Source organism: Neodiprion fabricii, chromosome 2, assembly GCF_021155785.1.
Source record: "Neodiprion fabricii isolate iyNeoFabr1 chromosome 2, iyNeoFabr1.1, whole genome shotgun sequence".
NCBI lineage: Eukaryota > Metazoa > Arthropoda > Insecta > Hymenoptera > Diprionidae > Neodiprion > Neodiprion fabricii.
In genome coordinates, this window is record NC_060240.1 from 11,950,163 (window position 1) to 11,974,757 (window position 24,595).

The window sequence follows — 24,595 nt, forward strand, 5'->3', positions numbered from 1 at the left end:
TACTTTATATCAAACCTCCTTTCGTTTTTTTCTTATTGAAAATCGCTGGCTGCTGTTTGTAAATTAGTAGTCGGACAGTAAATTAATTACTAGGTAATATTGAAGGTTTAGTATTAATATACAAAAAAAATTGGCTTTAAGCAGCAGCATATTTCTTGGAAGGTTACTGAAAAAAATCCTATTTTCAGGCTGGAACACCTGGAAAAGTCAGGGAATTTCGGGTTCCTAAAAGCGTACGAACCCTGATATTGTTGATATCTTAAATTGTGTTATTTCAATTTTCTCAGATTCATTGCTATTGCGTAGTCGGGATGCTATTTCATTCGTATTCACCATAATTGACACAAATAACACTGCGAGGTTTTTTAAACTACGTTTTTTTAATTTTAATTAACTTTTATTTCGGACCCGCGTGGGTGATTCATTCGCGGGGACGATAAGCGAATTCGTATTTCGCGCTGCCGTAACTCTAGCCCAGTGTGTCGAGGAGTGGGGATGACTCCCATGTCGAGAATGTGAATCGGTGACGTCATAGGGTCACAGAACGGCCGTCGAGGTGTGGGCTTACCTCGCTCGCTCCGACGTTATGGCAATATACCGTATAAAGTGAGTGATACCTCAGCGAGATAGCAAAGAATACGATAAATATTTTGTAAATAATGTATATTATACGCGAGTGATGAGGAAAAATTGGTGACCGTGCGATGTACCGCGTTTGGTGTGCGTCGAAAACTTGATTAAAATTGAAGTGTAGTGGGTAAAATAAGAAGGCTGATTACTTTTGTATGTACATACACTAGCGAGTAAATCTGTGTTGTGCGGTGGTGTGGTGTATATTTTTTCTTCCCATTTGTACGAAGTGAAGGAATATCAAGATGGCGCATAATTTAGCACCGAGCGTGAATTGTTCGTTAGACGACATCGATTTGAACGCATTGAAGGTAAACAAGTAGCCGATGCCTAATTCTCCAGACGTTAATACTCATTGTCAGTATGCCTGTTTCCTCCCCCGATCAGCCGCTGTCGTCAAGCCCTCGCCGCGCTTCGGCTTTGGGTGGGATCCCGATGTTTTGCACCGTCGTTTGTTTCTCCCTGTTAACAACACACCCGTCGTTTATCCCTGTTTCAGGATCCGGCTGGGATATTCGAGCTCATCGAGGTCGTTGGGAATGGGACCTACGGCCAGGTCTATAAAGTAAGTGCATTATGTATAGCCTGTAACGTGCCCACGCATCGCCCGGTAACGACACATCACTTTGCTCCGGTCTTCGCTCCAGACCCATTGTCGACGCGATATTTTCGCTCCGGGGCATATCTAGCCTAGCTAGACGGCCTCAGACTTGTCACACGCTTAAATACACGCGGCAGATAGAGAGAGAGAGAGATAGAGAGAGAGAGAGATAGAGAGAGAGAGAGAGAGAGAGAGAGAGAGAGAGAGAGAGAGAGAGAGAGTGAGAGAGAGGAGATCGGAGCGAGAAAGAGAGAGAGAGAGAGAGGCGTGGATACCAATGCTGGTCGTGTGTCAATGTGTGCGCTTCCTCGCCACATGCCGAGGTTTTCGTCTCTGCGTGGTACACTCACCCTTCAATTTGAGCATACTTCAAGCTTCAGGTCACTTACCGGCACGTTCTTTTTTTTTTTTGTAAAATTTCCAGCAAGATACATTTTTTCAACTAGTCCCTCTTCGGGAACGAGGGAGAGCTATTATGATCACAGGATGATGAATCTTTCGAATATCATTGGATGTTCACGTTTTTAGGACTAAAGAAACACCTTCGACTGACTAGATGTTCGTTGAGAATGTCCGTGTGTTCCGGTTTCTATCACCAATGATTTCTCAAAAACTAATCACCGCGATTCTTCTTCATCCAAAACAGGTTAAATTTGGAATAAAATCGGTCGAGCAATTCCTGAGTTGTTTGCTAAAATGAATAATTTTTTGTCCGACAACATATCTCGAATATGAATAAACGGATTTTACGATTTTCTTCGCCATCGATGCGATTCCTCTGAACTCAGAGCAGACTAGAGTTAGAAAAAACTCGGTCGAGCTATCCTGAAATTATTTGCAAAAATGAATATAATTTTATAAAATTTTTTTATTTTCGCATGTAACCGGATTAGCAAAAGATTCTAAGACTGAACCTTTAAAGCCAGTCGAATTTTTCTGCTTGTTTATTCCAATCATGTGATGCAATCTAAAACTTAATCGTAAGACTTGAAAATTATTCGGACGTGAATAAGTATTGAAAGTTTACATACTAGCGACATACGTTGTATGTACGTACATATACATAGGTTTCTTCATTTCAACTCCATAGCCGACTTCATTACAAGTACGAAAATAATATACAGTATGAATCATGAATGGATTTGAAGGTGGAAGAATGAAACAATTTTTCTAAAAATTCCTATGCTTGGAATATTTTCTGTTGGAAATACAGACTGTAAACAATATACGCGATATAAATTCGCACTACGTATTTCAAAAACAGGTTGGATTTCTTACAGCGACAGAACGACGGCATTTTCCGCCAGTTTGACGGTCACGGCCTTATATGGGCTTAAATGACATTGCAGGACAGTGCCGGTGCTATAAGCCACTGATTTTGAATAAGTTCTCAGCGAAAGCAAGATAGAACGAGAAACCACGTGCGCAGAAAGCGAAGTCGCGATATTATGAAGCCAACGATTCCACTTCTATGAATGAGGTGAACACAGATTCTTCTTCGATACGTGAATTCGTCACTGTAAGTGGTAGGCAGTTGCTGATCGTATTGGTGTCACAACAAACACAAACACACATGAGTCAGCTTTCGGTATAGAGAAAGATAATTATTTTCGCTAAAAACCACACGACTGACTTTCATATACTATGGGAATCATTTGTGATTTCTTTTGCATACATGACCTCGATTAAAAAAAAAAAAATCTTATTCGTAGTAACCGGAAAATGAGGTTCGACTTTATCTGGTGTACCTATTTTACAACTCAACTTTACCCTGACGATGAGACACATCTATGGCGCATGCAGTATCCTTCATCGCGTTTCCATTCAAGGTCATGGATACTGCAAACACCCATTGTGTCCACAGAATTGTGAAATTTTGTAAAGTTGCCTGGAAAACGATTACTGTACTCGAATTTATTCCGAGAAATTTAAGTTGTACGTGCAGTCTTCACTTTATACATGTATGTACCTTCATTTTCGAATCTATACTCCAGTCGTCCATTTACTGGAATGATTCGTGTTTAGGTGAAGAAAAAAGTAAATCGCTTTTCTGACGTGGTCTTTGACTGATACATTGGTAAAAAAAATTTACTAGTTAAGGGAATTGAATTATGTTAGACCGATTCGATGACGTTGACCTGCACTTGCGACTGAATTTTATTTTGGTCCTAAAAACATGTTTCTCTGCAAATAAGAAATGAGAAATTATGTATTAGGGTTTAAAAGATTTTTACTCATACTGATGAATTTAATAACTTACGAGTTTCTGGTGAAACAGTTGAATGGGAGAAAACGTTTTCAGAAGAAATGAAGTTGTCGGCGAATTCGAGGAGAAACGTACAAAATCACGTTTGCGAGGAGGCTATAAGTGATTCATTTCGTTGCGTCAATTGAAATTCTCGTAATACAACTATGCAAATTGTTATTTCGCAGATTTATAGGAAAAAAGTTCACGAGGCCAAGTTTTGCTTTAGCAGAAATTGAGCCATCCCGACAAATCAAATGAAGAATAACGTATGTTTGGGAAAAGTATAACATTTTTTCTAAACGTCCGTTTGTAAGTCAGAATTGTTCATCGTGTCAATTTCACATTCAGCTCCTCAACTGTGCGAATAATCTACGAAATTTTTATAAAGATAGGCCGGAAATTCTTGATAAATTTACGTGAAATAATGTGGGAAGTAAAATGATAGCGACGAAATAACAAGCAGATAAGATGAATCATCAGTCTACCTTTCGTAATCATCATTCGGGAATTTCCCTCGAGTGGCTGAAGGTAAACACGACCTAATCGTGATGCACGAATACTGATAATAAATTTAATATGAGAATTTAAATGGTAGAATTACTTTCTAATCCAAAATAGTGAAGTTCGTAACGTTAATGTAACGATTCATTTTTAGAAAACATTATTATTTCGCAACTGTAGGATCGTCTGAAATTTAATAATCTATTTTTAAAAAGCAAAGTGTATTCAAATATTGGAAATTAAACTCCTTTTTGAGTTTGATGATTGCATCAAGTACAGAATAATCTGACCGACCTTCACTCAACCGCTCCGGAAATAAATATTCATACCCATATGGGCGAAACACGAAGCGAACGACTTTCATTACTCGTAATCAATGGCATGAACATAGTCGAATGAATAAAAAAACTCGCATTCGTCGCTGCGTTATTGTTTCTTCTTCTTCTTCTTCTTCTTCTTCTTCTTCTCTACCACATGCACCGTGACTGTGCTTTTCCAGATCTCTTTTTCTCTCTTTCTTCTTCTCCTTTTCCGTTCGACATTCTCGTGACGTGAGTATAGCCAGCGAATAGTTAGTTGGCCGTCGCTGCTTCTGATTCTTCCACGAATCAATGGGTCTGGTGATCAGTTGCTTGTATAAATCGGTAATGCGTACTGCACTTAACTGCCGTTTCGTCCCTCTGTCAGCGTTAATTATACGATACAATTTCTGAAAATTGGAGAAAATTCATGACTGCACGACTTGATTTTTTTTTCATTTTATCACGATCTTGTGAAAATTTCATCTACCAACTTTGTATCGATTTCTGATGTTCGTTCGACGGGGATTAAAAACAACCCACTCAAAGATTAGCCGCCGATAACGATCGATTGGATTTCGTGCGTGGACTGGCTGTTCAACTTACATTCTCACCTTATTGTTAGTCACCGGCAGTAAACGGAATTCGATTCGAGTGAAATACCGATGCCATACAGAATTCGGAATATCCACAGCTTTGCTATAACTTTCCGACAGCAGCAAAGTAGCGGCGGCTCTTTATCTCTACAATAAGACACGAGGTAGCTTCATGGTAAAAACGGCCTTCCGCCCCTTGTGGTTTGTAAACCCAATCAGAGTTTAAGAGCACTTAGCGGGTCTACCTTTACCGACCGAGTAAACTCACCCTTTTTCTCCCAATATTACATGAACAAACTGAAGGGATTCGACATTTTCGGGATACAAGTAACTTTCCTAAATATCACTAAGAAAGAGCTATGCACCGTCGAAATTTGAACCCTTTCGGTTTGATTGTATATTTATTTATTATAGGAAGAAAAAGGGTGAGTTTGTTCGGTCGGTAAAGGTAGGCCCGCTACGTGCTCTTAACATAATAATATGCGTCTTTCAGTTCCTTATACGATAGTCGGTAATTCTATGTATCCGTTATCCGTGTGCCGCTGCTGCTTGCTATAAAATTTTAAAACAACCTAAATTGTGCTCACATTATGAATTTCCGCTTATAGAACTTAGCGTTGTGGAACAAATTTTGGTCAACATGAAATTCGGAATTCGGATGAGACTGAAGTTAGTAACGTTAACGTAACGAAACATTAGGCGAAAAAATTATGAATGCGCAATTTAAAATCGACCTTCAATGACTTGGTTTTTCAAAATAAGAGTATGTTTCTTTATCATAGTTTAATAAATTTTATACAATCCTAAAGGTGCGAAGTAACGATTTTTTCTAAACACGCATCGTTACAGTAACGTTCGTAACTTCATGCGGATGAATTCGGCACAGTTGAGCCAACGGCGGAAATTTTGCCGTCATACTTGCAGACTCTGTTTCACTTCATTCGCAGTATTCGCTAATCGACTACCTGGAAATTTGTTCACTCATTCGTTTGTAATGTGATGATAATAAGCGTGCAGGTGAAGTGTCCTTTGAAACGGTCGCTTTTGCGTTATTCACAACGCCATCTGGTGTGATAAGTTGAAGTTGGAACTGTTGTGATTTCTAACGAAATAAAGTAATTCAAGCATACGATAACCCTTCCAAAATATTCTTTATTCGTTCACCATTGTATTCCATCAAAGGGCCGTGTAATTATCCGAATTGACAAGCGCAATATGATAGAAGTGTGCTCCTGTCTTTTCTCACTGAAAAAATATTAATCTTGCAACTCTGTGTTTGACCTATAATTCGGTAGTACAGGTTAACTGACTCGGTCATTTTTCGTAGTGAAATTTATTGAAAGAGAGATTCGGCTAGCCGTGAACGATAATTGTCGGTGGAGATAATGTATACTCATTGTCGGTTACCGAAATGTAGATAGATTTTCATAAAATGTATCCCAATGTGCATACAAGGCTGAAGTTAGTATCGTTATTGTAATGATTAACGTTTCGGAGAATCGTTATTTCACAATTGCGGGAATGTCTAAGATTCAGTAAATCATAATAAGGCAAAACGTATTCATATTTTGAAAACTTAACTACTTCAAAGTCACTATAAGCTTGCAACATGGTAATTTTCCCCCCCAATTTTTCGTTACGTTAACGTTACTAACTTCAATCTCATAAATGCATTGATTAGTGCAGTCGGATTTCGGTGAAACGTCCCCTGAATTGCATATTATGTAGACAGATTACCACCTATGTTAAATTGTTTATAAAAACACTCCTACGAAATAACCCGGTATTAGGCAACAGACACGAGCAGCGAATGCTAGTATAAAAATAAAATTATAAAGAATTAAACGGACGTTTATTTGTTTCAATTGTCATTGCGTCGTATGGAATGTCTTTCAGTGTCATAACATAGTTTTATATATCAGGGTTCTGAGAAAGCGAGGTCGTATAACCTATATTTTTCCGTACATAATTATTTAGAAAGTCTTGAAATTACGCGAAAGAATTTATTTATCTTATCTTATTTAAATCGTATTATAATAACTAGATATGCGTTAATATACATCTGTATACCGAACCGTGTTGACGATGACGCTGGTGATTTTTACAGATCCACGTTTATTTTTAGTATCATGCATGCATGCAAGTTTGCTTCTCCTCCTTGCCTTCTACCTCGATTGAACAAACGGAAAGTCTTTGCTTCAGCTTTGTCTCGTCAAAGCACGTAGATGAGCAAAGAGCCCGCTGGTTATGTGACGCGTTTTAACACCCGAATGAGCTTGCGGATCATCTTTATATTAGATCTTACGTATATGTATACGTATAACATGCAAAATGCCACCGTGTACTTCGCTATCATGTTTTCTTGTAAAACATGACGCTGCCTCTAATCTAATCTATATAGGGAGGTGCACTAGTGTCGAGCGATTGAATGAATAAGTGTAACGCTATCCTTATCTGAGACCCATTCATCCGTCTTTGTTATCTGGAGCAGCAGGGTCTTTCCAATATTGGATGTGGCCAACTTTTTCTTATAGCATAGAAATGAAAGGCCACTCTTATAACAGCATCTTGTACCTCTCAGGACTTGAACACCACCCTTGAAAGATAAAGAATTTATCTCTATGCTTTTACCGATCTTTCTTTGCCCCGTATTATTATTATTATTATTGCTGTTGTTATTATCTTTGCACATGGTGTGAATTCATGTAACATATAACACGCATTATATCTGTCTATAGTTGCATTGTTGTGAGGTGAACGGATAGCGATACTGGGAAAACAATATCGTCATCTATAGGCTGTATACCTATATGACTTTGGTGTAAGTTAGTTCTAAGAACACCGAGACAGTTTCATCTTAGTTTCCTTGTCTCAGAGACGGAGTGCTTTGTGTCTTCGAAAGCGAATCGATATCCGTTTTTGAACTTCGGTTTCCACTCACGATCAACTAAACAATGGAAACGCGACAAAAGTAATTCCTTTTCTGGGATTCGGTTTCTTGTTGTTGTGTTATACTAGACTACGCATCTACATACTTGGATGTCAAATTACATGGCTATTCTTTGTATATGTATTGTGCCTCGTTCCTTTATGGTACAAAATACGCGTTATATATACACGCAATAAAGGGGGATACGGAAACTGAAATGCGTCTGCTCTCCAATGTCTACATGTAAACCTCTCACAGAATACAAACGCTTTGTGAACAGTCGAATGTGGTCCTTCAGTCGCGAACTAAAGCTAGGTTTTTACATTTGACTCTTCATCGCTCAATATTTTTGTCTGCCTAACAGACATCTCCGGGGAAAATTGTACCTGGAATTCGAATAAAGCTGCCTCAAGTTATATGAAGTTATTCGAACGCAATTGAAGTGTTTTTAAATTACGTAGTTGTGCGTAATCAATCGAAGTCACTATTAAAAACCGCTTGATATTGCATTTATGAAGTCACGTAAAGGCACTTGAAGTCTTCATAATACAATTAAAGTCCTTTGAAGACTTTCAAAGTCTTTTCAAATGATGGGAGTCCGTCTGGCGGAGTCATTCCAAGTAAAATGAAGTCATTTGAACTCTGTCTTTTGAATTCATGAAACCATGAAGCCTCGAAGTCCAGTATGCAATTTTCAAACGGTCAAGCGGTAGGCCAGAGTAGTAGAGTGTTGAAGAACCGATGATCCGGTTCCAGTTAGCTGGACATTGACGATCCGCAGGTGGGTCAGGCAACGGCGAATGGTTCCACCATTCAAAAGAAAGCGAGATCAGACCTCGACGCCATGCATCCCTCGTAAAAACAACACTGTGGGTTTTAATACTTATTAATGCACCTCGACACTGTGCAATACGTGATAACTGTGGCCATTGCCCCTGTATGAAACTGTTATGCATACCTTGCAGATTGTTGTTTGTGTCAGGTGGTTTATGTGTGAAGAGAAGATACTATCGCCAGTAATGTGCCCTTGTCGCTATAACGATAATACGTTCAATCCAGATGCTTGCGGTTACCGAGGTTTAAAACCCACACTATCACTGCCATTATCACCACTATCACCGACGCAAATCTTCCGGAAGAACAAAAAGGCAGTACTGTTTTACATTTCGTAAATATGGACTATGGTGCAGCTTTTATCCCATGTAGGTGTCTATTGTTGAGAAATAACGCTGGAAATAACTATCGAGTTTTTCATTAAAGATGATAATATTTGCAAAAAACAAGGGAGCTACTATAATCGAAGTTTTTGTTTAGTCGTAAAGCTTCGTGGTTAATTTGAAATTCTCAATGATTCGTAAACATTCTAATATACTTTTATGATCTCTAGAATAAACAGCAAACCTAAAATCATTAGGTAATGAGGTTTGCTATTTATTTCCGATCTGACGTCACAGTTTTTTTTACGCTTCCTGTGACGCAGAGTGCGACTAAACAGAATATGCGAACTGTAGTATCTTATTTGATTTTAGAAAGATCGGATTGTGTAAAAAAATTCGCACTTGTTCAAAAATTTTTTGTACAAAGGTGATACGAATATGAGTTAAAAATTTTCAACTAATCTGGTTAAAAATCCTGTGAATATTGTATTTTTGATTATAAATTGACGACGTTTAAAGATGTTGCCTGTAAACAAAGTACAGAGAGTGAGAAAAAAATACGAGAATTGCTAACGCGTGCAAATTTGCAAATCAATCGTTCGAAGTGGTTTTTATCTGAGAAACATAAACTTTGTAACCACGTTTTACATTTTAATTGTCAGAAAAGAACGAGTCCGTAGCCGGGTCTACATCCTCTAAATTCTTATTTTAATTAACTAACGCCTCTCTGTGGTTGAAGCCTTGATGGTGTTTTCAAATGCATGTAACATACGCTTAAACCGTGTATCTACATGTATGTACCTATGAGTGACGTGTATAAAGTATTATAAAGCGCGCGAGTCCGGAGTGCCGAGTGCGTTCGAAGAAGGGTGATGACCTCGGCGGTGACGAAGAAGAAGACGAGGACGGAAAGTGAATAGAATACGCATGTACTTTTATTTAATGCGTGAAAATCAGACTTTGAGGTAGTTTATCGTCAGCCATGGGGTTAGGTACTTAGAGGTCACGAAATCTATTGCCACATGAAAAAATGTATATTTTAGTATATCAAGGTCGAAGAACATATTTTCATGCTTGCAAAATTTGAGACCAGGTCATCGACCTGATAAGAGAAAGAGGAAATTGCCAAACCGGATATTCAACACTGGGTTTTATGGAGGAACTGTTCATGAAAGCCTTTGTTTCCAAAAGTGAACATATTTCTGAAACACGAAATTTGTTTTAATACAGAAAAAACATAAATAGTAGATATATACAACAGTTTTGAAAAGAAGTATGTCACAATAAATCAGGCCATCGAATTTATCAAAGGGATATGTGCAAGGTTTTGATTATCCAAGCTTAATTTTACGTGAGACTCGGTCGGTAAAGAAAACCAAATTGTGCTTAGAGGGTACTCGACGTTCGCATCCTTACAGACCAAATTATTTTTGTCGTATACATTTTCGGACCTTAGTATGTATGGCTGAGATACTTTCCCAGATTCTAGAACACGGTGACCACTGGTCAGAGAAAATCGAAAAATCAGGGTAAAGTAAGGGAAGTCGAAAAATGATCAGGGAAGTCAGAGAAAAGTTGGAGTATTTTTTTATGGGTCAGGGAATTTTCTCGCGAGGTAATGTTGGTTATATAATTGTTCTTAGAATTTTTTTTTTCATCGAACAAGTTCTATTCTTCGTCGTTCCATTAGATTGCCAGAAAATTCCGTACTTGGTTCCATGACCATTCGACATCATAAACATATTTTTAAAAACCGATTGATTTGGAACTTCATTTATTAGATACTCGAATTGGCACGATCAGCTCGACTGTAGTCGGTAAGGTAGAGCTGACAGATATGCCTTAAGGCGCATTTAGAATATTTCAACAAATCGTAATATTCATAGATTGTCAAAAACTGTTTTTCAAGTCTTACTTTCATTGTAGTTTTGATTATTTAGTTTATTAAGTCGTTATTGCAATCTTCACGACACAATAATCGTTATTGTGGTCGTTATTAGTATAATTACCATTTTATTTGTATCATCAATATTAAATTGAATAAGACAGCTGCAGACGCATAATAATTGTCACTCATCCATCTCCTCCCTTGCCCGGCACAAGTCTTGAAAATGTCTATAATTAAAGTAGTTATTCAAATGTCTGTATGAAATTGTGTTGCAGCTTATATATATGATTATTTTTTTAAAAATAAAATAAAATAAAATAAAATCATTGAAGTTATAAAAATGCTTACATTTTTTCTTCTCTTATTGCTTTAGGGGCGGCACACAAAGACGGGTCAGTTGGCAGCGATTAAAGTTATGGACGTCACGGAGGTGAGTTATTGAATCAAATTTTATTGGTTTCCTCAGTATTTGTATGTTTCATAATCAAATTCTCACCTACTTCTTTATCGTTTCTCACTGAAGATGAAAATAGACATATTATGCCACCTGTTTTAGAAATTTGGTTGAGCCAGATATCAGGATTACTATATTTTATTTTTAAACTGTCCAGATCATGCATCGATATTTTTTATGATGCTTGGATAATGATAAAATAATATATTCAAATTCACTGAACTTTTGGATTTATCACGCACAACTTTTGTGTACTTACTGTTCTGTATTCTTTTTTTCAGGATGAAGAGGAGGAAATAAAATTGGAAATTAATGTACTCAAGCGGGTAAGGAAAGGATTAACTAACCATGCTCTCAAAAAGCTGGCTATTATCTCTCCCAGTTCCTCATGTTCGCTTTTCCTTCTTGAAATCTTTGGTCAAATTTAATTAGTTACCTTGATGAAATAAATAAGGATAAGTCAACGTTTTTAAGTTTCTTGGGCACAATCAGCAAACTGCAATGGATATCTCTCTCGTTTCAGTACTCGAATCACAGAAATATAGCGACGTATTACGGAGCATTTATAAAGAAGTCGCCACCAGGCAAAGATGACCAACTGTGGTTAGTAATGGAATATTGCGGTGCAGGCTCAGTCACCGATTTGGTAAAATCGACAAAAGGCCAAAGTCTGAAAGAAGAATGGATCGCCTATATTTCTCGAGAAATACTCAGGGGTCTCAGTTACCTCCACAGCAACAAAGTTATTCATAGAGATATTAAAGGGCAAAATGTTTTGCTTACGGACAACGCTGAGGTGAAATTAGGTGATTAAATTCCCTTTTTATTTTTGTTGACAAACTGAATTCAATCACCATAAAAACTCTATAGGTACCTGGGTCTAACGTTTGTATCTTTTCTTGTAGTTGATTTTGGTGTTAGCGCACAGTTAGACAGAACAATCGGACGGAGAAACACGTTTATCGGCACCCCGTATTGGATGGCACCCGAAGTTATTGCCTGCGACGAAAATCCTGATGCTACATACGACAACAGAAGCGATCTGTGGTCACTCGGTATCACTGCTTTAGAAATGGCAGAGTCTCAACCACCGCTGTGTGATCTTCATCCCATGAGAGTGAGTATTCGATGATGGAAAAACGTATTTTAGATTAGTTTTCTATAAGTACCTCAACAAATTCAAACAAATTTGCTTTAAGTTCAGAGTTTCAAGACTGAAGAAATTAATGATCAACGTGAAAATGAATTGAGATACAGTCAAATGATGGAAATATTTTAGAGATTTTGTAGGAAAACTTTATGAAATATAAAAAAGAAAACCTTTTTTCTCAAATTTCTGGTGAATTTCGTGCCCTAATCTCTAACAGTGTTTGAATTACGTAAAATTAATCAGAATATAATAATAAAATAAGTATAGATTTCAAAATATTTCACAATTTGTTAGAAAAATAGTAAAAAACAATTTTTTTTCCATCATAGATCTCTGCTTACTACACAATGGAAATTACCGAAACCCGAGAAACATTTTTTTTATGGATCATGTTTTAATCGCGGCGCACATGTTTAGTATATTTTTATAATGGAATTCACATGTTACAGGCATTGTTTTTGATCCCGCGTAATCCACCGCCACGACTCAAGTCAAAAAAATGGGCGAAAAAGTTTCACGGATTTATCGAGACTGTTCTAGTCAAGGATTACCATCAAAGGCCTTACACGGAGCAGCTTCTTAAACATCCATTTATTCGGGATCAACCGACTGAGCGGCAAGTTCGGATTCAATTAAAGGATCACATCGATCGCTGCAAGAAACGCAAACAGGAAAAAGGTTTGTCTAGGCTCGGTTATTTTCCAACATTATTTCACTTAATATTTTAGCGCCAAACCTGGTTTCGAATTGTTGAAGTAACAATTTTATCAACAATAATAAAATAATACAATTTTATTATCTGCTAATTAGGATAGCAATTGGTAATTATCTACTATCTTGGTAATATGTACGATATGTTTTATCGGGTGGCGTTTATTTTATGATTTGATAGTAGAGAACAGATTCGGGAGAATCGAAGTTTAAGCGAACTTTTTCCTCTGCTGAATTATACCACTTTTTCACTGATCCCGTTGATGATTTCATTGCAGAAAGAGACGACTACAGATATAGCGGTAGTGAAAATGAGGAAGAGGATTCAGCGCTGGCTGGTGAACCTTCGTCGATCGTTCAAGCACCTGGAGGGGATACGCTCCGACGTAATTTCCAACAGATTCAGGAAGGAAGGACGCTGACTCAAGATGCCCCGCAACCTCCTGCCAAAGACAAAGGCAGGCGAGAAATTCCAGAGCCAGGACCTCCTGCCCGTCCTGCGATACCTCACAGGCTTATCGGTAAGTTGTGTTTAGTATTTGACTGTTTCTTAGTTATTATAATCTTTTTTCCCTGGTGAAAAAAATTCATAAAATATACTGTTTAATTCGGACAGCACTGCGAAACATCTGAAATATTGCTGAGAAAGTTTGAATTATTTGAATAATGTATGAAAAATTATAAAAAAATTCTAGACAGTTCTTGGAAAGAATTCACATTCTTTTAAAACCTCATTCATGTTACAAATCTCAATAAATTTGAGTTCTGGTATTTCTACCTACTTTCTAAAAGTTTTGCATTATGGAAAACTATGATTGATTTTTGAGAGAAATCTGAAATTTTTAGGAAACATTTTTGTAACAGAATATTTCAAATAAAATTAGAAATATGAAAACTTTTGGAGCAAATTTCAGGAAATATCAAAGTTTTTCTGCATAGAATGCGTCAGAGATTTTCCAAAAAAGTTGAGAAACTCTCAGATATTCTCACTCTGAGTAATTTCATAGAAATTCCTGCAAGGTTTTGATAGTAATTTTTGCCAGGGGAAGAATCGAGTATAAATACTAAACTAAACTAAACTAAACTAAATTAAGCTAAATGAACTTTTGAAATCCGAAATAACCTGACACAGACTCCTTTCAAACGAATTTTAACAAAAGTAACTTCATCATTGTTTGCTAACACTAAACAAATCTTCTAACTGCTTGATGTGTGAAGTGACATTTGTTGCATGAATTTGGTATTCTTCTCTCTAACCTGCAGTGGTGCCAGACCCACAGCCTCCATCTCGTCCGCTGCCTCCGACACCTCGCGACGACCCGAGACAACCACACAAGGTCTCTCCACCTCCGTCTAACCACCAAGTACCATCGGGTGGGGGTAGCGGAGGGTCAGGAGGTCAATCCGCATCTCAGAGAAACAGTCGCATATTCAAACCAATGGTGAGTCATCAGTTTTATTCTATAATTATTAAGTAATCGATGGCATATGGAAAAAAAATGTCTGTAGCGTGATCTCACCTCGATAATATTCTCCTCAATCGAACGACATTTGCTTATTACTCGTATTTTGTACATATATTTAGCAAACTAGAAATTCTACTCCAAACATCTGTGTGTTTATTTTTTATCAATTACTTTCCCGTTCTAAGAAGTTCAGTTAGGAGAAATTTACAAAATTCAGGGTGTCTAGTTTCTAAAAATATCTGTAAACTCTGGAATTCTCAGGGAAACTTTTTTAATATCTCTAAAAACAAGCTTCGTATAGATGTAAAAAAATAAATGTTGTTTCCAAATGCAACACCTTAATGTTTAATCTTTGTCTTTGTTGAAACCCGTGAAGTAGTCAATTTCAGATTGCCCGGGAAAAAAACTATTCCTCCTCAAGTTTTTCAATACCTTACAGCAATTACTAAGCAGTATATGTTATTATTTCCAGTTTTATATCCTAGAACCTTGAGGAATACTTCTCTCAGAAGGAGATAGACTACGAAAAATGTCTAAATTGCTTTGAAAAAACTATGAATTCTTCGGGTATTTTATTTTTCATGATTGATTAGACACCCTGTAATTGAATAGAATTGTCTGCTCAAACACTTTTGTGTAGTTAAAAAATTATAGTAGCACTCAGCAATTGCGTCTATTTTGGCACAAGACACATTCTTCTTTTGTATCACACGCATCGCTAAAATGCACACGTTGTCACACACAGACTATGACACATCTTGTTTTCAGCTTTGGAATGTATTTGGTTATTTTTCTTTTTTTCATGTTCATGTACTGTAGCTGCCGCCGAGGAGGCCAGAGGTAAGATTACCACACCTATTTCCTTACATATTATTCCACTTCATTCTCAAACAATTACTGATCCTCTACAACTATGCTGCACACATTCTTAGTCTTACTTTTAATGTTAATAATATTGTTATGCTTGAATGAATTAATTTCCATCCATTTTCAATCAACAAAGAAAAAGAAAAGAAAAATGCTTCATACACAATGAATCGCTCTTTTTGAATGGTTCCTTTAATCTTCTGGAATGTAAGTAACAATCGCATTGCCAATAGATTTTGCATATAACTATCTTTAAAAAGGAGAGCGCCATTTATTTCAGAAATGGGTATCGTAACTTGACTTTAAGAGGTAGTAAATATCACGTACCAATTATGTCGTGTTTCTGTACAACTAAAAAAAAAAAACCCGAGAAGTGTGAGCGTTGTTTAGTTATCTCAGGAATAAGGTTGTTTTAATCCAATTAACTTGTAAAATTTTGTCTCAGTTAAGAACTAAACAAATTTATGTATATACATATTATACATATACATATGTATATTATGGTGTGTAAAAACAAAATTGTTTATCTTGGAAACAGGTTCAAAAGTTTCGTTCAGGTATAAAAATTTCAGCTCTTAACATTCACATTAAAAGGATGCGCATTGCAGTTTTCCATTTTCCATAAGAATAACACAGGAAGAACGGTTTTTTCCTCCTTTTAATTTTTATAACTAGCTAACGATGCATCGTACGAAATTCACAGACATATTTTTCTAGAGGATTGAACGCTCTTCAAAAAAGGTCGATTATCATTTTATGATAAATATACTATTTCAAAAGTTATTTGAAGTCAAAAAAATGTAAGGACCTTAACCGCAACCTGTTATTGTTAATATTAAGAGCTCAAATTTTAACAAGCGTAACTTTATACTTTAACGAAACTTTTGAACCTTTTACCAGGAAAAAAAGACAATTTTACTAATATTTACACCATAATATATGTATATACACACAGAAAATTCGTCATCACTTTCGATAACATTCACTGCATTGCTTAACTAACGGCGAGCGAATCGCAATCATGGCTTTAACAATTGGAGCAACTAACAAACCGATGTCACATTGAGCTTAATTCAGGAGAATCATAGAGTGGCGGTATTTAGGCAGTGACTAACAGGGCTGTGTGTGTATGGGTGGTAGGACTTGGACATGCTGGCTGCTCAACTCAACGAGCTTGGTGTGCCGCAGGGCCCTGAGGCTCCTCCGAGGCCCAACAGGCACCAGAAAGGCAATGTACCTCCAGCCTCGACATCAGCGACAAACTCGGCGCCCGCCAACGATCAAAATAGCAAACAGATGCAGCAGTCTTCCAGTATTCTCGATCAGGTAAAAAATCGTAAACGGAGTCTCCGCTCGCAAAAATGTCTCTTGAATTATTTTTCCATCGAGCATCCGTATAGTACGCCTTTTCGGTCGTATTTTACAGCCGGAAAGTCGTGATTTAAGGCCGCGTATCCGTAAGCTTAAAGTTTAACTTTCGGAAAACACGACCGAAAAGGCGTATAGTTTACGTATACTCGATGAAGAAATTGTTGTTCGCACTTCGGCCGTAAAATTTAACTAATTGAAGTCCGATTTTTACGGTCTGGGTATGAAAAAAAAGATTCAATAAAATAAAATTCAACTTTTCTTGTTTGCAATAATACCCTTAAATTCCTGTTAATTCTTACTTTTTTTTTTTAAATCAATTTATAAAGCACTTTATTGCGCTGGTTTTTTCTCCTACTAACACAAATTATTTCCCACATTAAAGCTTGCACATTTTCATAATAATTTACTTCACGGAATATCGCAGTATGTTTTCATCATTTATTCTTTGGATTCTTATTTTATACCGCTTGATACAATTTTGAAAATGTTCAGCTTTCAGCAGAATAAATTAACGCTACCTTGAAGTTTAAGTATTTACAGTATGGAAAGGCAATATTTACCTGGATGACTTCTGAAGTTGACAGAAAATTGGTTTAATAGTAATGATATAGAATTTTATTTCAGACACTGTCAGTTGAGAGTGACAGTGATGATGACATCGAAGATGCGGCTGGGAATAATCTGCGAAATGACGGAACGTTACTTGCCAGTGATCCACCTAAACCACTGTAAGTTCACACATTTGTCATGGCTAGTAAACGGTTCGTTGTAGCGTGTTTTTTTTTTTCTCTCATTTCAACGATAAAATCTCATTGGTTTTCCCGAGTAGGTTGCGTCGATTCCTTAGTATCTCGACTTTACTTATCGATTAAAACTTTTCTTCTAGATTGTACAGAAAAAATTCTCTTAATAAATTAAATTCTATAATTGGTTGAATTGGCAGGGAATCCTCCGTATTAATTACATGACTCGAAATCGTTTGTCGCTTACGATAAACCCTATCTTTGAATGAGTCTAAAATTCGTAATGTTGATGTAACAAAGTACTTTTCGAACAAAAAAATCGTCATTTTTTTTTCATAACGCTAAGATTATTTGAAATCCAGTAAATCTAACAAAGCAAAATTTGCATTTCATACGTTTTGCAAACTCAACTCTTCCAAAGGCATTTTAAATTTGGAAAATAGTGTATTTTTTTTTTTCCAATCTTTCGATACGTTGAGATTACTAACTTTGACTTTGTATCTTTGATGCAGAAACCGGTGAATTGAAGGGGTTTAGCATTTTAAGAAACATTTCCTTTCAGTCACTGATGTTGTGTAATGCAATATTTAATTTTCTCAATTTCTTCACAGTGAATTATTGATATTCTAAAGTATAATCTAGCCAAATTTGAGACTTTTGCGATTTCGTTTACCATTGTTCTAGCCAGTAAAAATAAAAGTGGACAATTGTTGTACCATGCAAATCACGTCATTCATCTTATTTCTTTGAAATCTGATACAAATATTCTATAATTATGTAACTTTGATGAAAATTATGGAAGATGATGACGCAAGAATCTTAAATTGTGCTACGTTTTACTATGGAATAGAATTGATTTACCCTGTAAAAAATTAAGTTGATAAAATATTTCATTACGACATATCAGCCTTCGTACAATCATCTCGAACAGAACAATATCAGTTGCTTACAATGTATAGATACTATGCTGATCGTGAAACGTTTACTAATCACACACTTTTTCGCCCCTCCTCCTCATTTTGGTTTACATCATCACCTTTGTCATTTTCATACCGCATATATCACAAATCCTCTCATCATTCCCCATCTTTATTTTTCGTGCTCCAGTCCTGAATTTTCTCCTTACAGACCATTAGATTCAACGCACAATGCCCAGAACTCTCAGCACGAAGGTAAACCCAAAGGTAATATACCCATTTTCTATTCCTTCGACTTAATTTCAATGCTGTCGTTTTTTCAAAAGTTAATTGACATCTAACGAATAGTATCAAACATCATACACATGTATGAAACTCTGGAAAACGAGAAATTAAGCAAATTTCTGTGATTTACTTTCCCATTGATGCCTCAATCTTATTAACTTTTATTGATAATTTCGTGCTTTGGCTCTGACTGTCCAAATTATTGAATATTTAATTTTGTAGAGGAGTTACCTAGAACTGTTTTGAATTTGTGGCATCGGCTTATCAGTTATTACAATTTATCATATTACAACTATTTAACAACCTGATTGTCTTTAGGTGGCGCGCCCAACAGGCCATTGCCGCCTACTCCAGACGACGAGGAATCAGGAGACAGAACGTTAGTGATACAAAGAGTAAGTATTAAATTTAACATTTTTGCAAGATCGAAACGTAGTTATTCATTCCCGTGATATATTTTTACCATATAGCCGAATCTCTACTGGTTAAATGACTAAAGTAATGATAATTATTTTGGTTCAGCTGTACCGAAGCAGTTGGAGTGCTTTTTAAAAAATATGACCATAATCCAGCGGCTAGTAGACTCATTTGCACTATCGCTTCAAAATCTGATCTTATCTACCGAAATTTACTAACGGGTCTTTTAAGCATAAAGCAGTTCTGGGAAAATAAAATATTTTTGTTTTAATAATAAGACAAAACGAGTAAAACGATATTAAAACCTTGCAAAATCTAACAAACATCTTTTCTACAAGTTGTTGTTAACTATCCTTATGAATAAAAAAGATTGCGTCAAATATGCTAATTAGAGAATTTTTTTTCATGGGAATCGTTAGGTATGAAAAGGATGTTGCCTGTGTAAAAGCTTGGCCTTTTGACTATGGTCATCGGTACTTCATAAAGCGCTTTGACTGTGTTGCTATCTAAATGTGTTGTAATAAATATTTGATATAATATTATAAAACAAATAACCAAGGTTTTCTTTCTTCTGAGAAAGACGGAGAGAAAGGAGAAAAATATACATGAACACATTATCATATGAAAGAAAACGAAGATGGCTCAAATTGCAACACATTTCAAGACTAGGGACGTGGGAATTTTATGTGTCGTTCACCTAACAGGGTAGAATCATAAAATTGTATTCACGTATCACATCATTCTATTACCCATTTCTCTGCATTGCTGTATCGTTTTACCGACAATCAGAGCATTGCGCAACGTTTTACGACATTCATTGTTTTTGTCCAATTGCCGAAAGTTTATCGGCCTCATGCTTTCGAATATTAATTAAAAGCAACTAATTATACGTTGTTATCGCATAATTGAATGTCTACTCACATAAAGGATTAAACATCATCTGGTGAAAAAATCTTCCATTTTTGTTTAGAAATTCTGTATTATTTTTGGCAGTTTGAGTTATTCTTACAATGTCTGAAAGATTTTCAGAGATTAGTGCAAGTTCCTGTAACGAATTCGTATTCTTTTGGAATTTCATTTTTCATTGAAAATCTGAAAAACTCCGAGTTCCCGCTTCTCTCTAACTGTTTCTGATCACGTCGAGTAAGAAGTGAAAACTGGACCAATTTCTTTAAAAAAAACTCATACTTTCGTGATCTCATTTTGTATTACAAATCTGAAAAAAAATCTGAGTTCTAACGTTTTTGCATATTTGCTGATGTAACCGCGATACGGAAAACTGGGTTGAATTTTGATTTTTGAGAGAAATTTGACATTTTTGAAATACAAATTAAATTTTTTTGACATACAGCTGATAAAATGTAAGCTTATCTGTAAAATAATGTTTTCACTAAAACTACAATTACAATATTAAAACTTTAGGAATATTCAAGAAATAACATAGCTTTAACAACAAATCGTTCAAAATCAATTTTCTGCACCGAAATTGAGAAATTTCCACAGAATTCTTAAAAATTATACAAAATTTGTCGAGAGATTTGCTAATAAAAACTGCAAAACTGTCAAAAATTAACATTGTGAGTAAATTTGTACAACTTACCGAAAGTTTCTGACAAAGATTTTCACTAGTCACGCTATTGTTTACATTTCAGCGCATGAATAATAAATATCGTGTTAAGTTTTCTCCATTGTGAAACAACAAAAACTATTATAAAAACTTTGAACGTAAGATGTAAACTCATTGTCCAGGAATATAAATAACTCAGACAACGATTTCAAATTACTAATATCCAATAGTTCCAGAAATAATTGGCATCTTTGTCACAGCTGCTCGCAAAGTTTCACCGATACGCTTAAATAAAATTTGCCATTTTCAAAGCAAATGCGATGTTCTGTGGTGTTGCAATTCTGAAATCAGTTTTCTTCACGTCTCAGTCTGATAATTGGAGGTGTTTTGACAATTATCAAACAGACTTTGTCCAAAAGGGACAAAGTTTGCTGAACAATTGCCTAATGTTTCTTTTTCTTTCACATTTATTTTATATATTTAAGGAAACGTTTACTATCAATATTATATTATGGAAGAGAAGACAACAATAACAACAACAATGATAATAATAATCTTCAGAATCGAATCAATTAATATATCATCTTGTACAATAATAATAATAATAATAATAACAACAATAATAAGAAAGGTAATATAAATAATATAAATAATAATAATACTGTAGCTGTGTGTGTTATTGATAATTGTGTAATCTCAATGTCAGTAGCACTTTGTCTCACGGTTATCGTGCTTCACAAACAAGACAACGTGACATGTGCTTAAAAGAGCCCACACACATCACATTATTGTCGTCTGTTAATGTTACATTACCAATGTGGCAATAGCTACCTACGTGTAACAATTGTCACTACGTACTTAGATTAGTTTTCATTTAATATTGGTAGTACGCTGTTATACTGGTTTCCAAGTTTCATGTCGCTAATCGATTTACAGGCAATCGCAAAAAGTCTTCGTTATGAAAATTGCCTGTACCAATATTCATAACAAAATATTGATGTGCTGTGTTTTATAGTATATTTACTCAAATTTGTTCAACTATTATTAATTGGAACGCTCAAAGCAAGTGAATTTTAAATTCAAAGTGATTTTGAATAATTACAGTGAATTTCTACTGAATATAGTTTATTTTTTGATGGGAAAATATTTCAAACTATGATGGAACAAATATCTGAATAATTCTGACCCAATTTCTTGTATATTCTGATTATTTCTGATTTTATTCAAATTGTTCTAAGATTTTTACAAAGTTTTAATCGATATAATAAAATTCAACGTGAATTTTGTGGAAATACTGAAATTGAAATTTCTTAGAGCATTTGCTATTTTCCAGAAATGTTTATTGAGAAATTCAGTGGTGTCAATCCAGAATTTTTAACATTCGACAAGTTCTCATAAAGTCGCCAATGAAATCGTTGAAAGTGTTTTGGAATTGAGTGCAATACGACGATAAATAATCAGTTTATACGACCTTTTTAAATTTTTTCGGAATTCGTATATTTACTCAGAGTTTTTTTGATAAATAGTTTTAAATTTTTTCACGTTGCTTTTGAAGAATATCGTTTAAAATGCTTATTTCCGACAAGCGATAAGAAGACTTTGTCTGAAAAATTGATGATGTAAAATGTACAAGTAAAATTTGGAAACTGAGTATAAAGGTGGACTCATATTTGTTACATACACAGACACATATTATGCATGTTTTATGTTATTTCTGTGATCACCCACGTAGAAACTAAATCAACCGGACGATAAATTGGGAAACAACAACCGACGGTCGGAAATAGATGAGCAATTGCTATTAAAAGAGTGGGATTTTACGCGGTTCTTTCAAGGATTTAATGAACGTCTGGACAAAATGAAACAAGAAGTGGCTACAAAGTCGAGTAGCGAAGAAAGGTCCTCGTCGTCGAGCGAGCGAACGCTAAAAAGGCTGGACATAAGTCAGAAAAAGTTCGAGCAGACCAAGCCTGTTCACAGACGCCAAGAGTCGGACTCGAAACTGGCTAACGGGCCATTCAGCCGAGCGTTCAGGAGGGAAAATTCGGACTTCTTCCCGTCCACCAGACACTCCGCCTATTTGCAAAAGTCCGATTCTAAGCCGAGCATATTTGCCAGCGGTAACAGGCGGGGCAGCGAAATAAGCGTGGCAGGCATTGCCGGGAAGAAGAGCAGCGCCGGTGAACCAGTACTTACGGACTTCTCGTTTGGCGAAAGACTGCAAAGACCAAGACGAGAAAAGACTGAGAGTGAAATTGTGTTCAGAAACAGACAAGACTTGAGAGATCAGTTAGAGGCCAGGAGACTTGACGTTGAAGTTAGATTTTCCCGAGAAGCTGACAAAGTGAGAAGGCGCAGTTCTAGACCGCTGGACACCTCCGATACTGGCACGATTAAATCTACTGCCAGCACCACTGCTAGCGAATACAGCCCTGTCATCCAGGTCAGTCCCCAAGCCACAGCCTAACCGAAACACCTTACCCTCATCCATCCTTCGTGCAGGGTGGCCACTTGTCTGGAAAACATGGAATACCTGGAAAAACGGGAAATGTTGGGAAAGATTTCGGTTTTGGTATAAAAAAAAATAAAATAAAAAAAATAACAGGGATTTTTGTATAGATCAGGAAATACTTAACGCAGATACTCGAAGTTTATCTCTTTCAAGTTCGGCGAAATATTGTGTTCAATGCGACCTTTCAATTCTTCAAACAACATTAATAATTAAAACTAGCTGTTCATCATTTTTCTCGCTCGTTCAAAAATTTTTTCAAGTTCCTTTCTCACTTGCTGCGATCAATGGGCTATGTCGTGTCTGAATCAGAAGTTTGAGCACAAAATAAAGCAACATTCTTACTATATCATAGAAGTGAATCTGAGCATATTCGTGTTACACAAGCCAGATATGAGCAATTTACCAATAGGTTTGAAAATTGCAATCTTCAAAATCTTTATACTTTTGTATATTTGATCTTATTATAACGTTTTTGGGCTTGTTCAGAGATTGACTGAATTAAATTTCATGAACAGTTGTTACACTCCAGAGTGAATAAAATTACATTTGTGTAACTGCGGTATACTATATGTACATCAATAATATTATGGGCATCTGCTCAGCGAACAGAATGAGCCCAAAAACATAAAATTAGTTCAAAACCGCCAGGGTTTTAATCATTATGAATTTTTTGATAATCAATATTTAGCTTGTGTTATTCAAAGCAATTTTTTCCTTCGTATTCATCGCTATTGGCGCATATAACATTACTAAAGTTTTTGATCCTTTCCTTATCGTACGATTCAGGTCCGTTCATCCTTAAGAACAAAACTTAATATCTACTTGTACTTACAACCATTTGTTCTCCTTCATGAATGGTTTAATCTTAACGTCTTTAAAAATACAGAAAATGTTTTGCATCATGCAACATACGTAAGCAAGAAGTTAGAGAAATGCTCGATGCTGGTCAGAAAAACAAGGAAAAGTGAGTGAGCTTTAAAATAGAAATTGAGTGGCCACCCTGTTATAGTTTGCGGAACAAAAAATCCAACTGCCAGAAAAAAACATACGCCATGAGCCGTCTCAAGTAAAAAGCATAGAGGCTAGTCAGCTACGCTCCAGTTTTAGGCATATCCTTCTTGCGTTGATTAAAACTTAAAATTTAGCAAGCCATAGGTTCCTCGGTATTACTTCCCGTCATTAGAATAATTTTGCTCTCCTTTTGTGATCGTTTGCTATCCTCAAAAAGGCTTGGCTGTGTGCCCAAAAGAATTCAAAAGATCATTTTCGTGAATCTTATCTTATTT

At 36.0% G+C, this 24,595-nt stretch overlaps 1 protein-coding gene and 1 long non-coding RNA gene across 9 annotated transcripts in view; one reads left to right on the forward strand and one right to left on the reverse strand.

Moving 5' to 3' along the window:
- The first annotated feature begins 542 nt into the window (after positions 1-542).
- Positions 543-24,595, forward strand: part of LOC124176844 (serine/threonine-protein kinase mig-15) — a 38,794-nt gene continuing 14,741 nt past the window's right edge. For 2 of the 8 annotated variants that reach the window (XM_046558617.1, XM_046558621.1), the window contains exons 1-15: positions 543-941; positions 1,130-1,195; positions 11,223-11,279; positions 11,585-11,629; positions 11,827-12,109; positions 12,209-12,420; positions 12,903-13,131; positions 13,443-13,685; positions 14,428-14,606; positions 15,450-15,470; positions 16,638-16,823; positions 17,493-17,596; positions 18,719-18,795; positions 19,132-19,208; positions 22,530-23,240. In XM_046558617.1, coding sequence (XP_046414573.1) covers positions 876-941; positions 1,130-1,195; positions 11,223-11,279; positions 11,585-11,629; positions 11,827-12,109; positions 12,209-12,420; positions 12,903-13,131; positions 13,443-13,685; positions 14,428-14,606; positions 15,450-15,470; positions 16,638-16,823; positions 17,493-17,596; positions 18,719-18,795; positions 19,132-19,208; positions 22,530-23,240 — 2,556 coding nt within the window. In that variant the 5' untranslated portion in view covers positions 543-875. The remainder of the gene's footprint in view (positions 942-1,129; positions 1,196-11,222; positions 11,280-11,584; positions 11,630-11,826; positions 12,110-12,208; positions 12,421-12,902; positions 13,132-13,442; positions 13,686-14,427; positions 14,607-15,449; positions 15,471-16,637; positions 16,824-17,492; positions 17,597-18,718; positions 18,796-19,131; positions 19,209-22,529; positions 23,241-24,595) is intronic. The other 6 variants (XM_046558623.1, XM_046558624.1, XM_046558619.1 and 3 more) reach the window with 5 other exon arrangements.
- On the reverse strand, positions 12,985-14,537 carry LOC124176845. The gene is made up of 2 exons (XR_006869482.1): positions 14,422-14,537; positions 12,985-13,737 (listed from the first exon to the last, which is right to left on the reverse strand). It is a non-coding gene; the product is annotated as an uncharacterized LOC124176845 (long non-coding RNA).